General features: G+C 39.5%; 1 protein-coding gene across 2 annotated transcripts in view; it reads right to left on the bottom strand.

Moving 5' to 3' along the window:
- The window catches only part of metrn (meteorin, glial cell differentiation regulator), a 39,618-nt gene extending 21,624 nt beyond the window's left edge, over window positions 1–17,994 (bottom strand). The window contains exons 1-2 of one of the 2 annotated variants that reach the window (XM_072268609.1): window positions 17,645–17,994; window positions 14,501–14,940 (exon numbers count right to left, since the gene is read on the bottom strand). In XM_072268609.1, the coding sequence (XP_072124710.1) occupies window positions 14,501–14,940; window positions 17,645–17,745 (541 nt within the window). In that variant the 5' untranslated portion in view covers window positions 17,746–17,994. Of the gene's footprint in view, window positions 1–14,500; window positions 14,941–15,409; window positions 15,505–17,644 lie in introns of those variants that run through there. The other variant, XM_072268608.1, reaches the window with a different exon arrangement.
- Window positions 17,995–18,480: the final 486 nt, after the last annotated feature.

The following is an 18,480-nucleotide window of genomic DNA, read 5'->3' as shown; positions in this document are numbered from 1 at the left end:
AGAAGGGAAAAATAGAAAGGCAGCATATTATTTTAGATGAGGAAGTGTCAAGGTACAAGGGGATTTGGGTGCTTTGGTGTTCTTGTTACTAAAAGGCAATACACCGGTATATTAAGCAATTAAAGCAAACGTTGTAATGGTCTTTGCTGGAAGAGGATGTGAGCTCTGTAACAAGAGGGTTGCTCTACAGTTGTACACGGCCAAGGTGAGACCACACCTGGTGCAGTGCATGTAGTTTTTTTTTCACCTTACCATAGAAAGGTTATAGTTGCACACCTTCTGTGGTAAGTAAAGTTCAGCAGACTGGTTCCTGGGAGGATGGGACTGTCATATGAAAGGGATTTAGTTAACTAGATTTGTATTCACTGGAGTTCAGAACAACAAAGGGAGATCTAATTGAAAATTACAATTTTTTGACAGACTGGATGCAGGGAGGTCTTTTCCCCAGCTCAAGATCTAAAGTGAGAGGTCATAGTTTCAGGTTAAAGGGCAAGGGATTTAAGACTGAGACTAGGAGATATTTCTTCACTCATAGGGTGGTGAGCATGTGGCGTTCAATTGCACAGAGAACTGCAGAGTCTAAATTACTCATTATATTTAAGGCATCAAGGGTTATGAGGAAAGAAGGAATATCAAACTGAGAAAGACACAAAATTCAGCAGGTCAGGCAGAATCAATAGAAAGGAATAAACAGTCAATGTTTCGGGCTGAGACCCTTCATCGGTACCTTATGCAGGTCTTGGTCTGTAACATCAGCTGTTTATTCCTTTCCATTAATGCTGCCTTACTTGCTGAGTTCCTCCAGCATTTTCTGTGTGCTACTCTGGATTTCCAGCATCTGCAGAATCTCTTGCATTTATGATTATACTGAGAAAGATGGTTAGCCTTGATCATATTGAGTGACAAGGCAGGCTTGAAGGCCTGAAAGACCTATTCCTAATTCGGTTTGTACGGTTGAAGAAAAACAACTGCAAAAGAATCACATAAAATTATTGTTAACATGACAGGAGCAAAGGTGGACGTGGGTTTGTGAACTTTCATCTCTGTGATTCCTCAGCACAGAACAGAAGCTTGGAAGAACTATTCCAACAGTGTATTCACAGAACATGAGGAGGGTAATGACTAAATGATTTTTGATTACTCTGATACTGATGTCAGCTTGAGCAGGTTTGAGCAAGAAGCTAAAACAAAAACCTGCAAGGAAATTTAGATTCAAGCTGGGCCAGATTTTGAATACCGTATGGGTAACGTAATTCATGGACAGCAAAAATTCAGCTGGAAATGACGGATTTGCTTGCCTTGAGGAAGTAAGCCAGTATGCCTTGCAAGAAATATTTGAGGGGATTCAATATTTCTTTGTATTTACCTAACTTTACCATTCACTGGGCAATTGTTGTGCATTGAGGAATTTATACAGAGTTCACTGTTCTGTCAGAATAATGTAGCAGAGAGTATTGCTGCTCAGCCTGTTTAACTGTTTGTGATTCATTTCACTTCTTTTAACATTCAAATGAAAAAATCCAAAATAGATACAGCAACCGTTTTTAAATGCTGCTCTTTGTCCAAATTTTTTGACAAGCCAATTACACTTAGGTCAGCAAAATTTACCCACTACGTGGATTACTACCTCCTCTAGGGACAGTCTGTTACTTCTAACCAGACAAATTAGGCAAAAGAAACATTTGAGCAGAATCTCGACATTTCCAGTTACTTTTCTCCAGACCAAACCATATCCACCATGTGTTGTTAATTGTTGCCATGTTGCACATACACAGAATGTGACATGGGTCACATGTTGAGTATGGGTTCCAGCTGTACTGAAACTCAACTCTGCAAAGTTAACAATACACAGGTAGTTTAAATTTAATTCTTTTGTCCTGTGCTTTGATACTGCTCCTTTCAAAGTATACACCTCACTTTCACAGACTCATGCATATGAAAACAAGTGCCCACAGTTCTTTTCTTTACTAAATATGACACTTAACTAACATTTGAGATACAATGAGTGTTTTGTTAAGAGCTTTGAGATAGGCAATCAAATGAACTCCACCCTATCCCCTAATAATCCTCAATTTAAAACTGTATCTAAATACAGATATACTACTCAATAGGTCTAAAAATCTTTGCTTTCAGTCAGCTTCTAGTCACATTGAAGATATCTTAGATTTTATGATGTCACAAGATTAGGCAAGTGTTTAACTCTTTATTCCCTTAATGTTCAAAATCCAGACTGCACCATATGGAATGCTAAAAGGTCTATTCTTTTGATAACAATAGCAGCAAACTAAAACTTCATATCCAAAAGGAGCTTGCTTTCCTTCTGAAAGAAATTACATCTATAAATCTACGTAACAGCTCGCTGAGTCAAACAACAAATCTGTTCTTTGCAGGCTCTTAATTTCTTTAATAACACAAGCTACTTTATCCTCGATGCTTTGTCTAGTTACTAAAATGCCATTTCTTTAGAAATCATATTTTCTCATCTATATATTTAATATGAATTTGGAACGTGAAAAAATTTATTGCAGCTCAGCTGCTGAGTTTTAAGAGCAAAACAAAAACAATAAAAGGGAGGCATTTGGATGTGACACATGCTTGGTATTGTTAAAGACAAATGAACCATACGCTAAAGTTTAACCTTGCCCCCACTAGAGTGAAATAGAGACTTTTTTCCCATATACAAAAAACCTGAGGTGAAAGAGAACCCTATTCAAAGGTTGAACTGAAGGATGCAGAAGTTTTACATTTGAAAACACAAAAGCTTCTTTCATTATTGGACAAATGTGGAGATTGGTTATACAAGAAGCAGCTTAAAATATAGTGAGGCAAATTTGCATTACTCAAGCTTATCTCACAAGTGCATTAGAACTGTAAAACTCAAGAATTAAGTTATTTTAACAAAATTAGCTTTTGCACCATTACATAGACAAATCTCAAAAAGCAAACAGATGCATAATATCTGTAAAGGTTGTTATATTTTGTAGATGGTGTGATGACAATTTCCAAAGAGTGGTCAGGAAATCTACTTCTGATGGACCCCAACTGTTTACGGATGAAATCTTATTATGTCTACTTATATAAAGCTTTTGTAAAAAGAAACTCCTTGCTCTCCAGTTGAGGCAAGAGAGTTCTTGATCACTTGGCACAGCCTCTCATGGTCTCAAAAGCCATCCTGCATAGTCAAGAAAGCTCACCAATGTCTCTATTTTCTGAGGCTGAAGAGAGCTGAATTTTGCACGCCATTCTACAGATGTGCAACAGAGAGCATCCTGACAAGCTGCATCACTGCTTGGTATGGAAACCACACTGCAGCAGAAAGGAAGGCTCTACCACAGGTAGTCCAAACTGTCAAACACATCACTGGCACCAGCCTACCCGCCATCAAGGACGTATATACAGAAAGGTGACGGAAAAGGGCTAGTAGCATCACGAAGGATCCGATCCACCCTGCTGATGGACTGTTTGTCCCACTCCCATCAGAACACCAGACTCAAAGTTACTTTCTCAAGCAATAAGGCTGATCAACACTAAATCCACCGCTACTTTATTATTTGTTGTCAGTCCCTATGTACAGCTTAATGATATTTTATGGGCATATAAGCTATCTTATGTATTTACTGAGCTTTTAAAAAAATTGTTGTGTCCTTTATCTTTTGTGGGTTTTTTTGTGCTGCACTGGACCCAGAGCAACAATTATTTCAATCTCCTTTAAACATCTACAGGAAATGTTGACTCTTGAATCTAGCAGTTTATCCCAAGGCAAAGTTAAGGCCCCCACGATTTGCTACCCTAGTTATTCAATACTTCACCCAAGTCTCTTAGGGAGACAAGGCAGTGTTGATAGCTGAGGATGATGCTGGATTCTCTAGGTCACATCACAAACAGAAGAATGATGCAGCTGCAAAATACCTCCTTGTCTAGATATATCATTAGCCACTGTTGCATTGAAGCTGGAAACTGCAGGTATGTCTGCATACAAATCAAGGAGATAAAGGCTAAATATTGCACATTGGCTGCCTAGCACTTAGAGTGATTACCTACCCTGCTGAAACAAAGCAACAAACTAATTCCATAAAGAGTTATTGGGGTCCCAGAGATTCATTACATTCATCAACTTGTTACCCAATTAGCAAAACTTATACTAATGAGGAAAAGATTCTGCAAAGTTATCATTTAATTTTCTCTATGTTGTTTCTGCCAATCAGGGAGGGTTTCCCAAAACAAGATATAAACTAACTTCACATAAAACCTCTGGACATAACAAAAAATGAAATATTACAACAAAACACTAATTAGTAAAGATCAGTATTTTAATATGATTGTTATTAACTAATATAACTAGTGAATGTAATTCTTAAGTTACTACATTAAAGATAATTCCCAGCTACATTGGCTTCAGGATTGAGAGTCATTCTAAGCTATACTTTATGAAGCAAAATTTACTGAAAGCATTCTGCTCCACTGTAATGAAGCAGTCAGATGATAGTGAGTTTCATGGTGCATGAATTCAGACTTCTATTTTTACCATAAGATAACTCAAAGAGTTGAAGTATAATTATGAATGGAGTTATATTGCTTCCACTAACAAGCCTCTATTGTTGAGCTAATTGACAGATTTGACTCAAAACATGAGCTAACATGCAACACTTTTTGTCAGATAAATTCACACTTAATCTAGATTTATCTAATCCAAGGAGAGCACTTGTAACAAAATTTGCGTACATTCATTATGGGGAAGACTTGTATCAAAGCCATAATGCTCCTTGAAAAACAAATTATCTTTTTTTTTAAATTCTTCAGTTGCAGTGTGTTGTAATGCTATGCATCTGTTTTTCGATTCCATTTCAAATGTAATTTGGACCAAGTCTGAAAAGGGCCTCTGTTTGGACAGGTAGCCGAGGAGTGTGCAAAACTTTTAATACAAGTATGACTGTAAATATTCTGTTTATGCTAACATGTGCTTGTATGTGTGTGGTACCAAAAATACAGATTTGCTTTTCTTCTCTTTTCCACCAGTATTCAAAATTGTAGCTAAGGCAAGGTTATCACTACCAGAAAATACAACAATTACATTATTTTTCAGCTTTATTGCACTTCTTCATAGCTGGATACTGAGAAAATTCAAATATGCTACATCAGAGTATACCCTTTATTAGAAAGGTGGTGATCTCCCAGCATTCTCAGTTTGTAGCAAGAATCCTTGCACCATTACTCAAAAAACTCTTGCAATGAAATGAAATATAATATTTGCCTTTGTAACTGCTTGCTACATCTATAGGTTTGATTTCAGTGACTAGTGCACTGGGACACTCAGATCACTCACTGTGTAGATCAACAGATCCCATTATAGCTATATTTAAATACTTCTACTACTCTACTAAATACTCTATTAAATACTCTGTCTCTGATTCCTTAATGTCATTGACAAGTTTTCTTTATCAGAGTACACAGCTTCACATTTATCCCCATTTCTTGTAATGCATCATGGTATTTAAACACATTTTATTCCCTTTGTATACACCTCATTGTATAATCACATTAAGGTTCATTTTGTTGGAAAACTTTAGACAATAAAACCTTAAGATATAGGACGAGAATTAGGCCATTTGGTCCATCAAGTCAGCTCTGCCATTTCATCATGACTGAACCAGTTTCTCTCAGCTCCAACCTCTAATCTCTAGCCTTCTTCCTGTATACCTTCATGTCCTGACCAATCAAGAATCTATCAATTTCCGCCTGAAATATATGTAAAGACGTGGCCTCCACAGCCACCTATATCAACAAGTTCCTCCACATCTTGGTTCTAAAATGATGCCCCTCTATTCTGAGCTTGTGTCCTCTGGTCCTAGATTCATATATTACTTGTTTCAAATATAAGCCATCGGCCAGATCACTGACTGCTACCTCACAAAATACTCACTTTTTTCATATATTGATTGCCATTTGACGATAATGTTCAATCCATGTTGGACATTATATCATCCCATGTGCATAGCAACTTCTTGTGGGACTTAATGATGAGACTGGTGAAAATCTGAAAGTATCATATCCACTGATTCTCCCTTGCTTTACCAATTATAGGTTTGCCAGTTTTCCTTTCATACATCCATGATGACTTTATCTAATACCATTAACTCTTCAGAAAATAGAAATGATGGTAAAACACAAGTCAGGCCACATGTGTGGGAAGAAAACCAATAAGCATTGTGTGTGCCTTCTTGGATGAAGGCAGAACCAAAGTATTACATTACTCTGCCATTTCACTGATATAAATGTTCCTGTTTCTGACTGTAATGGGGCTATATTAGTCTTCAATTAATCTTTGTTATTATATATTTGCAGAAATGTTTAGTTTCCTTTCATATTCCTTGTAAATGTACCCTCATTCTCTGTCTCTGATTCCTTAATGTCATTGACATGTTTTCCATTCCACAGATACTACCTGGTCTGCTTAGTATTGCCACTAAGTCTGTTTATGTTTAGTTGAGTTGTTTTTCTGTACACTTAATTAATTGATAAAACACCAGTTTTAATCATCTCCATGCCATTGATGATCAGACACCCGAACAAATAGCTGCCTTAATCTATTAATAACGTCTTCATACACTACAGCTAGGACCAATGGTTTCACTTTAAGGACTCTGTCTTGTTATTTCAAGCACTCCATATTTATTGCTATTTATTGTTTGTTGTTCATTGATTCTGTTACAGTTACTGTTCTATAATTATGCCCACAGGAAAAAAGACTCTGAGGGTTGTATGTGACATGCATGTACTCTGATAATAAATTTTACTTTGATCTTTGCTTATAGATTAAACAGATTGTTCTCCATTTCCAATAATTTTTTCTAGTATTTGTTGCAATATTGTTAGGCTCTAGGTTGCTACTTCTGACGCAGCATATCTGAATTTACCCAATATCCTTTCCCATAACTCCATTTCACACAGAGCAACTCTTGGGTTCTGAACAAGATGGTACTGTATTAATGATCAGACCCAGTGATAGTTTAAACTTTTTGTGCATCAAGCAGTCCAGTACACCAGAAGACCATAAGATAACAAGATATAGGAGCAGAATTAGACCATTTGGCCCATCGAGTCTGCTCCACCATTTCATCATGGCTGATCCAATTTTCCTCTCAGCCCCAATCTCCTGCCTTCTCCCTATATCCCTTCATGCACTGGCCAATTAAGAGTCCATCAACCACTGCCTTAAATATACTTAAAGACTTAGCCTCCATAACCGCCTGTGGCAAAGAATTCAATAGATTCATCACTCCCTGGCTAATGAAATTCCTCCTCATCTCTGTTCTAGAAGGATGCCCCTCTATTCTGAGGCTGTGTCATTTGTTCTTAGACTCTCCCACCATGGGGAACATACTCTCCACATCCACTTTATCAAGGCCTTTCACCATTTGATAGGTTTCAATAGTTCATTCTTCTAAATTCCAGCAAATACAGACCCACAGCCATCAAACACTCTTCATATGACAAGCCATTTAATCCTGGAATCATTTTTGTAAACCTCCCTTGAACCTTCTCTGGTTTCAGCACATCCTTTCTAAGATCAGGGGCCAAAATTGCTCACGATACTCCAAATGAGACCAGTGCTTTATAGTCTCAACATTACATCCTTGCTTTTATATTCATGTCCTCTTGAAATGAATGCTAACATCGTATTTGACATCCAGAAAAGGCTCCCTTTACACCCACTCTTTGCCTCCTCCTAGTCACCCACTGCTTCATCCATGCCAAAATCTTTCCTGTAATACCATGGGCTCGTAGCTTGTTAAGCAGCCTCATGTGTGGCACCTTGTCAAAGGCCTTCTGAAAATCCAAGTACACAACATCAACTGATTGCCTATCCTGCTTGTTATTTCTTCAAAGAATTCCAACAGATTTGTCAGGCAAGATTTTTCCTTGAGGAAACCATGTTCTCAATGGCCTATTTTATCATTTGCTTTCAAGTACCCTGAGGCCTCATCCTTAATAATCAACTCCAACATCTTCCCAACAACTGAGATCAGACTAATTGGCCTATAGTTTCCTTCATTTTGCCTCTCTCCCTTCCTGAAGAGTAGAGTAGCATTTGCAATTTTCCAGTCTTCTGGAACTGTTCCAAAATCTAGTGATTCTTGAAACATCATTACCAATGCCTCCACAATCACTTCAGCCACCATTTCAGCACCCTGGGGTGTACATCGTCTGGTCCAGGTGACATACCTACCTTCAGACCTATCAGTTTCCAAAGAACCTTCTCTCTAGTTATGGTAACTTAATGAACCGCTGTCACCTGGAACTTCCACCATACTGCTAGTGTCTTGCACATTAATGACTTTTTTGTTGGCTTTTGTTTGGTTTTTAAAAGCTTCCCAATCTTCTAACTTCCCACTAATTGTTGCTCTATTATATGTCCTCTCTTTGGCTTTTAGGCTGGCTTTGACTTCTCTTGTTAGCCACAACAGAGTCATCTTTCATTTAGAATACATCTTCCTCCTTGGGATGTATATAATCCTGTGCCTTCCAAATAGTTTTCAGAAATTCCAGCCATTGCTGCTCTGGCCAAGTCCTCTCTCATGCCTCTGTAATTCCCTTTACTCCACGGTAATACTGATGATATGAAAGTTATTCACAAATTCTTGTTGAAACAGTAGTTCAAATTATATTTTTTGCTATTGGTAGAACAGTCCACAGTTTTTCAACAATTCTCACTGCGGATTTTGGATGTCAGAAAGTGAAAGGAGGGCAAACACAGTTTTAGTTTAACATATAATAGAAGTAATCTGGAATTTCTAATTACGGTCGTTCCCATCAGAACTCATTTCCCCTGAAATTTAGTATTTTGTTGTGTAGCCACTGCACTACACTCAGCACCAGTGCCATCCCCAGATCTTCTGTTGAGGCTAAAGTGCAACATAGATGGATATTTGAGAAAATAATATAAACAAAGAGGTTCTCTCATATGGTTTTCATTTTACAAGCTGCCAGGGCCCAAAATTTGATTGACTTATTTTTCTAAATTGTTACTGGATAAAGCAAGCTGCAGAAAAAAATATCACTGGAGGTTTTAAGACCTAGTTTAGTTGTATACAAGGGAGCCCCCATCATCTTTTGCAGTGAACAATGGTAAATAAAGGAACTCCATACTCATCTTCCTCACAATGTTTGATATCAAATATACAAATATGGTGTACAGCATGGCAGAAATGCTGAGGCAAGGAGCAGAAGATGCATTGCAATGGACAAACAACTCAGGGAACCGGTGTTCACATTGCATTTATAAAATTCCTTTGGAATCAGTTCAGTTATGTAAAGCCATACCAACCATCTTCTGCAAGTCCTTCGAGACAATGCCTAGTTACTGCAGATGGCCAAAAGGTGGAAAAGTGGAGCATCCAGGTTAAAATGCTTCCACACAGTTTATAAGCAAAAAAAAATCAATGTTGATGTTGAACCACCAAAAAAAGTTTGGCAAAATCTTAAAGTAGATATCCTGTGCAACCACAATATGCTGGATGGACAAGAGAATGAACAGGTCCATTTTCTGGATTATTATTGCTCTTACCTGTTTCAAGGACCTGTAAACTATAAACTCAGAATTTTCCAGTTCTTTGAGTACAACCTCTATGCTGCAGCTTCCTAAAAGCCTTTCATAGAAAGATTGTGGAAATGATAGGAAGCCAGAAAGATCATGACTGCTTTCGATGTTTTTCTCTATAGACTACAAGTTGAGGACCAGAGCACACATGGAGGACTATGGTCTGGATGCAGGTCAAAGAAACTTGGCAGATTAATGGTTTGGCACAGTCTAGATGGGCCAAAGGACCTGTTTCTGTGCTGTAGTGTCCTATGACTCTAACATACTACATGATATTAATAGTGGGGAGATGATGTCCTCTATACATTGTTTAAAATATACTTATATACACTTATAAAGTGACATTGCCCCTGACACACCATCCTTTATGTCAATAAGACTCAACATAGATTTGGAGGAAAGGAACTACTTCATTGAGAATCTTCGCTCCATCCTCCATAACAGCCAGGATCTCACGGTGGTCAGCCATTTTAATTCTACTCCCCATTCCCACACTGACATCTCTGTGCATAGCCTCCTATACTGCCATGTTGAGGCCAGACACAGATTTAAGGAGCAACACCTCATATTTTGCCTTGGTATTCTCCAACCTGGTGGCATTAATAGCGATATCTCTAAATTGTGGTAACCAATCCCTATGTTTCCCTCTGTTTTATTTTTCCTGGCTTCTTTGCCCCTTCTCTTTCCCCTCCTGTGTACTCACATCCTGTCCATTTATTCCATGGTCTTCTGTCCCCTTCTTCTTCAGTCCTTTGCCTCTTCTACCTATCACCTTCCAGCTTCTCTTATCACTCCCTTTTTCTGTCCTTTGCCACCTTCCTACCTTACTCCCTTACCTGGACTCACCTGTCACCTGCCAGTTGAAGGTCTCCCCCAACCCTTTTATTCTGCCCTTTTCCTTTCCAATCCTAATAAAGGGGTCTAGCCCAAAACATCAACTTTTCATTTCCCTGACCAGCTAGTTTCCTCCAACTTTTTGTGTATTACACTTATAAAGCATGAGTTTACAAATCAGTACAACATCTCTTTAATACTTCATGACAAAACAGGTTTTGGAGTTTTATACTTAAAATTGCACAGAGGTCACTTCAGATTGTGTCTGTTTCGAGTATCCAAAACAGCTTAGAATCTTAAAACAATGCTCACTTGGCATTTCGAATTTCAGCTACTTCAATGAAAATTTAAAATTATCTGCTCCATAAATTTTATTCTAACTTTATCTTTTAAAATTAAAATCCAGAAAGATATTCATGGTGCATTATCTTAAAAAAACAAACAAGGGCAACATGACAAAATACTTTACAATCACCATGGCAACTATACTAATCTTAATCTTTCAAGCTTCTGAATAAAGGACAGTCTTACACTAGGCTCAACACACTGGGCTTTTGTCTGTACCACCACAAAGGTGCTATTGGAGGTTATAACACAAGAGCATTCTTGACCCTCAATCCACTTGCATTCTTCTTCCATCCTTGAACTTGTTCTTAGAGAATTCTGTGTGTGTGAGCCATGCAAAAACCAAACTGTGGGGAAATATAAATGTCAGAACTCCCCGTCTTCAAGTTGGTGTCCAGATGTTCCTGACTGAACCCATTGGGCTTCAGTGAACAGTTGAAGATTTTAACCTCTAATTATACAGAATACAATGTGAAAACAGCTAGTGTGACTTATTGCATAAAATAATCACAGGCCACACAAACCAGTGCTGCCAAGTTTTCTGTCATGTTTAGTCTTTAAAGTTGTTTTAAATCAAATTGACTCAGACCTCATTCTTAAGAATTTTACAAAGCCTTTTGAGAAATATTTCTGATTCTCAAGTTAATGAACACACAAAACTTTGTAGCTTTGTAATGGCATGGCAAATGTAACCAATAGAATGCATTATTAAATTCACAACTTTAAATACTCTCCAGGGGTGAACTGGAGTTTGTTCCTAAGACAATGGATTCATGATGTTGTTTTTGCTTCTAAAAGCAACTCAGCCAAGAATTGTTGATAACTTTGACCTGAAGAGCTTCAATTTCAAGTTAAAACAGAAAACACTGGGGGGGGGGGGAACTCAGGCTAAATCTATGGGGAAAATTAGAGTTAATGTTTAACTCAAAGATGTCTGTCTGACCTAACAAGTACTTTTTGTTTCTATTTCTGATTTCCAGAATTCCATTTTTATTTTTGCCTTCCATTCTACAGGGAATCAGAACAAGCAAGGTAGAGGTTTTCCAGATTAAAATCCAATGAGACAAGGAGATGCTGTCAGAGGAAAGACAAACACAAGCGCTCTGCTGATTCAACCACGACTTCTGCTGATACTGGAAATCCAGAGCAACACACACAAAATTCTGAAGGAACTCAGCAAGTCAGGCAGCATCTATGGAGAGGAATAAACAGTCGACATTTTGGGTTGAGACCCTTGTTTCAACCTGAAATGTTGACTGTTTATTTCTCTCCAAATGTTTTCTTCTTCCATTCTACTTAACAAAACTACTTTTCAATTCAGTTTCTCCTCTGCACCTGTGAACTTCTGCCTTCCACTTCCCATACTCCCACCATCCTCCCACTAAGTGGAAAACAAGTCTCCTACTGTTAAATCATTAACCCAACTGGGAGAATTCTCCAAATATTATCAAATTCATGAACACTTTAATGAGACTGTTATGAATGCTTGCAACATCGTTCCTTTCAGATGTTGATGAATGCATTCTAGCATTCTCTTTTTATGCAAGGTGGTTTACTTCATGTATGATAGATACACTTCGTTATTGATTAAACAAGACAGAGCCAACAATCTAAGTTTTACAAAAAAAATTGCAAAACTACCCCACACTGGTCTATAAACATTGGTCCCTTAGAAGAGACCAGGAAAAAGGGAAATGTCAAGGGTTCTAAATTAATTTGAATTGAGCTTCACCATAAAGTGCATTAAAAACATCCACAAAACAATAATCAATCAAGGGGCTACATGGAAGAAGAAGCAAAACAATCTCCATCACTGGATTAAAAAATACCAGGCAAACTAATGAGTCTAAAGACCAACACAACTCACTGGACCTGGTGGCCTGCATCCTAGGGTTTCAATGGAAGAAGCTGAAGAAGGTAGTAGTTATGTTAATTGCCGTTTTTACCAAAATTCCCTAGAGAAGTCCTAGAAGATTGAAAACCTGAAAATGTAACACCGTTATATGAGAGAGAAAGACAAACCAGGAAGCCTTTGGCCAGTCAGTCTAATAATTACTATTGAGAAATATTGGAACAAATATTAAATAGATAATAGCAACATTTTTAGAAAAGTATAAGACAATCAAGCAGATCAGCAATCTTATAAAAGTGAAATGGTTTTGAGCAATTTACTAGAATATTTTGAGAATGTAACAAGTAGGGAAGGCAAAGGGTGTATTGCATTTAGATTTCTAGGGCATTTAGATTTCCAGAAGGCATTTGATAATGTGCCACCTGAAAAGAGCTCAAGGCATTAGGGGTATTATTCTGGCATTGATCAGGGATTGGCTAGCTAACATAAAACATAAGTCAGGATATTGTAACACATTTATAATAGTAACGAGTAACTTGTGGATTGGGTACCATAGGATCAAATTGTGGTCATCAGCTTTTTACTTCCTATATGGAAGACTTGGACGAAGGACTGAACGTACTATATCCACATTAGTGATGATACAAAATAAGTGGGTTATTAGGCTGTGAGGAGAACACAAAGTTTGAAAGGGGATATAGACAGGTGAGGTGAGTGGGCAGGTTGGTAGATGGTGAAAATGTGAGCTTATTCACTTTGGAATTAAATGAAGAAAAATAACATTATTTTAATAACTCCAAAATATTTTTGATACAAACCCATCTGATACATGAAACAAAATGTTAGTGTGCAGGTACAGCAAGCAGTTAAGGAAGATGATAGACTGCTGGTATGTATTACAAGGGTTATAGAGTATAAAAGCAGGGAAGTTTTGTTGCAGGTTTGCAGGCCCTGCTGAGACCATATGAGGAGTACTGCATGCAGTTTAGTTTACCCCATTAAAGAATAATATGCTTGCATCAGAAACAATACTGGGAGGGTTTACTGGATTGACGTGCGTGATGAGAGATTGAGTCTCACTCATTAGAGCTCAAGGAGGGGAGATGCAAGATTCTGAGGGGCATTAATTGAGTAGATACCAAGAATATTTTCTCCCTAGTGGAGGTATCTAGCTAGAATTTGGGGGATTGTTTCAAAATAAAGGTATCATCTATTTAAGATGAAAGTAAGTAGGAACTTCTGAGGGTTATGAATCTCCTGGTCCTTTGCTCCGGAGATCTTTGGAGGCAGAGTCCTTGATTATGTTCAAGAGGGAGGCTGACTGACTAAACTATGGATGTCAATGGCAGGAAAGTATTGTTGAAGTCAACATTGGATCAGGCATGACCTTATTGAATGGCAGAGCAGGTGCTCACTGGTTTAATCCGACTCCATATTCAGAATCAGAATTAAGTTTATTGTCCCTGACTTCTGTTATTAAATTTGTTCTTTTGTCTTAACCTCCCATGTAATGTGCAATACACAATCATCAACAACAATTCATTGTTTCTACCGGATCTGAAGTTCTCCTGTTTTCCCTAACGAAACTATAGCAGCCAATACCTCAAAAGTCTTGAGAACTACAAGATCACAGGACAATGCAGAATGTTTCACGTTCTATAAAAGGGTCACCGCCTCACCACTGGACTCTGAAAATTCTCTGTAGTTGTTGACAGTTTTATAGATAACAGGGTCGAGCGAATTAATTGCCAGGCTCCTTATAAAATGACAGGAGGTTTGGGAGGACAGAGTAAACCGCTGCTTTAATGACAGGTACCAAGATCCCCACTGGGGTCAATCCAACACATCTACTTGAAAGCAAGGCGCCTTACTTTCAGCCTGTTGAGGGAGCAGTGCCCCGGAACTCCAGTCCCCGCGGAGGTCGTATTTAAAGGCAGCAATCCTGCGACTGATGTCCCGCTGAAGTGTGGACTGGATGAAGAGCGCCACCCTCTCGCCGGCCATGCGACTGAAGCAGTGAACTTTAGGCGCGGCCCCCTCCTCCTCCTCGTCTCCCTGCCGATCCCGGACCAGCAACTCCAGTTCTGCTCCCTGCTCCAGGTAGATCTGCGCCCCCCGAAAGTTCTCGGCTGGTTTAATGCACGCCGTGATGCGACCGAAGTTACCTCGGGTCGTCGACGAGGCTGGCCCCGACGGAAGCCGGGGGGAGAGGCTCAATCGCAGCGCTCCCACTGGGTACAGCCATTCCACGTCCCCTTCGGCGCAGTGAAGGAAGATCTGTTCCACGCTGCCGGGCTCCAAGGACAGGCCGCTGCGGCAGAACACAAGCATGTCAATGAGAGAGAGAAAAAAAAACACCTCTACACATCAGCTCCCGTCCAACACGGTGGAAGCATAATTAATTATGTGTCCCACTATTATTTATGGAATCATACAGCATGGAAACTGGCCGTTCGGCTCACCCGGACCATGCCCACCAAGATGACCATCTAAGCTCGTCCCAGATACCCGCGTTTGACCGATATTCTTCTAAACCTTTCCTATCCAAGTGTCTTAAATATTGATATATACCTGCTTCAACTACATCCTCCGACAGATCATTCCACATAACTGAACGCCCTCCGGGAGAAAGTTGCCCTTGGGGTTGACATTAAATCTCTCCCTCTCACTTCAAACCCCTGCCCTCTAGTTTTTTTTTATTCCTGAGTGCATGTATTCACCCTATCTATGTTTCTATCTACGACAATGGGAATTGATTGCAATCCCCAAAAATAAAATACCTTTCGTCCTTCCTGGCGGTACAGTACAACTCTCCCTGCTCTTTCCTCATCCATTGCAGATTTCAGGTTTGGTCCATTGAAAGGAGAACCGAAGCATTTCAGATAGGGTGTCCAGCCTTTTAAAGGCATGTTCCCAAAATTTCTGTCCTTTAACATTTTTAGTTAATAATTGATAGAGCGGGCAGGAAATTAAGGCAGAAATTGGAGCGGAATGGAAAACGGGGGATTCACCGTGACTCCTACTTCGTTATTATTATTGACTTCCTTTTACAGATCACCCAGAACTTGGGAGTTCTGTAAGTGATGGAGAGGGTAGAAAATTATTGCCATAGAGGATGACTGGACACCCGAGCGCAGGTGAAATTTACGGAAATGTGAAGTAGTCTTCGTTCTGCAAAAGGGCAGGGGACAATGTAAACTCACTTGTTTTAGAGGCCGTGCGAGAATAGAAAGCCCGCGAGTCCGTATCGAACGTGGTTCATAGAATGATTGTTAAAGCAAACCAGATCCTAGGTAGTATAAGGGCACAGGATACAAAAGCAGGGAGCGTGCAATGAGCCGATCGCAAGCACTGTCCAACAAAATATGGAATATTACATTCTATTCTGATCGTGTATGTGAAAGTACTGGAGGGGAGGGCAGATAAAATACGTGTTGGAATGTTTCTAGGGAGAGGGATTTCAGCCGTGGAGTTCAACTGGAAATGCTGAAATCTCTCTCCTTGGAGAAAGGGCTAAGTGGACATCTAGCAGGTGTACAGACCCGTGATATCCAAGATAGAGTTAGTTGTTCCCACCAGTACCTGGGAAACCGAGTTACGGGCAAATGTAAAAGACACACGGAAAAACCTTGTCCAAGGTAATAGCGACTCGCAGCACACTATCTCCAGGGATGATGGAAACCCAATCTCTACAATTAGATGGGACTCGAGAAAGAATAATTGCAGGGCCATGGAGAGAGAGGTGTGAAGTGACATGTTTGTTACTAAGAGTCGGCATAGACTAGAGGGACGGAATGACCTCTGCTGACTACCCACTCACTCCATGAATTGCAAACTTCCATCCAATCTTTCCCCAGCTTTCGGTGCTTAATTGATCTTCTGTCGAAACAACTATGGAAACCTTTACTGATGCCAATCATCGATTCCACCTGCAGTTGTTGCTTTGGGCCGTTCAAAGAGATAAAAACGCGAAAGGCTTAAAATACGCTTACGTCTAAATTTCGCAGTCCGAACTATATGATCCTATTTCCTGACGAATGGAGCTCACCATTGAAACTCGAGGAACTCAAGACAAACAGTTTAATGGAATAATCAATATAGCCAAGAGGAATCCACCTCCCCACATGTTTTATTCTGTGTCTTTAATTCAATACCCAAATGTGCGCCACCGCATAAAGATATTTTTGAACAAATTAAATTTATAACATGAATAAAGTGGGAAGTCAGTCCCACGATCGGGAGAGAGAGGACAGATTGCGTGAGATTCCGCTGCTGTCAAGCGCATCGCTGCACTAAATCGAAAAGACAATTGTTACAATAAGAGTGCGCGCCAAATATATAACAAAGGGTTCCAATTTTAATACAACGCCGTGCTTCTCCACAAATGATCGAAAACAATAATCCTAGTCGAGTTCAGGACTCTCATGCTGAGCTCAAATAATGTGCAAAGTTGTTTTCGACTTTATAATGTTCTATATTGATACAAAAGCCCGTCTGTTTCGAGCAATGTGAACAAATAGCATCGGGAACTGACAAGGTGTGGGGGAGTAATATCCAACAATCGTTTAATGGAAGCCAAGCTTTTCTTAGTAACATCTGATATAACCCAGACAGACGTGCAATTCCCTGACACATCTCATCAGGTTGAAGGTGATCGGTAACAGCTTACCGCTGGAATACGCATAGCATTAATAACGCTGGCGATATTTGACTCCTTGCTGTTATTTTCAAACGCGGTCAATGCAAGGAACTCTGGAGGAGTTCGCGTACATTCTCAGAGATCATTTCATTTCTCATGAACCAGAAAAACAGTTAAAAGCTTATTAATTTGATAACTACTAACAAGGCGTTCCGCAAACATGGTTGAGAAGTTTACGCTGATGGCAGGGGGCGCAGTTTCTAAAAGACTTCAAAGCAACTTTTTGTCCCGTTCGCGACTGTTCATGAAACATCCCAATAAGATCGGGTATTGCAACTGATTCACATTGTGGTAAATTAATAAAATAGCCCCATACCTTCCTTTCCAGTTGCATTGATCTACAGAGTAATTGGAATAGCCCGTTTTCAGCAGGGACAGTAGAAAAGTCCAAAGTGCAAAAGGAGTGATCAAAGTCATCTTCAAGCCCAGAAACGTAATCCTGAGTTAAACAACTGGAAAACTTATAAGAAGAGATAACCAGACGGAAAGGTGGTGAATCCCGCAGCAAAACGCGGGCATAATTGATATTCCGCTGGACAAATAGGTTGCGCTCTGCCTGTCCCGACCTTTCACTGTCCTCTCATTCCTCAGGGTCAAACCTCTTTCACTGACATACACTGACCAGACTGCACCGCCTGTTAACTTTTGTTCCACTGTCCGGACCTTCCTGGCCAATCAACCCGCAAAGGTGGCAGTCCTTTGCTGCTGACAGCCTATTAGCGGGCGAAGCAGGTTTTACCGGAGACACGCCCCTACATGTGACGTCACCGACGACACACACATGGATCTTTAAAAGGGCAATGTCGTAGACCTCGATCGCCCCTTAGAACGAGTTTCTTTTATTGCTCTATCTCATTAAAAAATAACGTTTTCGCAGAGATCAAATTCTTTAAGATCATTTTAATGCCATATAAGCTACACCATTGAACAAATTCCGACTCATCTATTTCTGAAGTCTGCAAAGGTATTATTCTCTAAGGAAGATTCTTTGGGTGCCATACAGTATATGCTTCCCAGAAAATAACCTCTAAGAATATTATCAAGATTTATTTTACGTTAACAAGTATGCATCCAGCACAATGTTTGTTGTAACTTGAAGAAGTAGCTAATAAAATTCATACGTAAATACCATTCGTTCAACAGAATCTCGCC

The sequence above is a fragment of the Mobula birostris genome, chromosome 9 (genome assembly GCF_030028105.1).
Source record: "Mobula birostris isolate sMobBir1 chromosome 9, sMobBir1.hap1, whole genome shotgun sequence".
Lineage (NCBI taxonomy): Eukaryota > Metazoa > Chordata > Chondrichthyes > Myliobatiformes > Myliobatidae > Mobula > Mobula birostris.
This window is presented reverse-complemented; position numbering and strand designations above follow the sequence as displayed.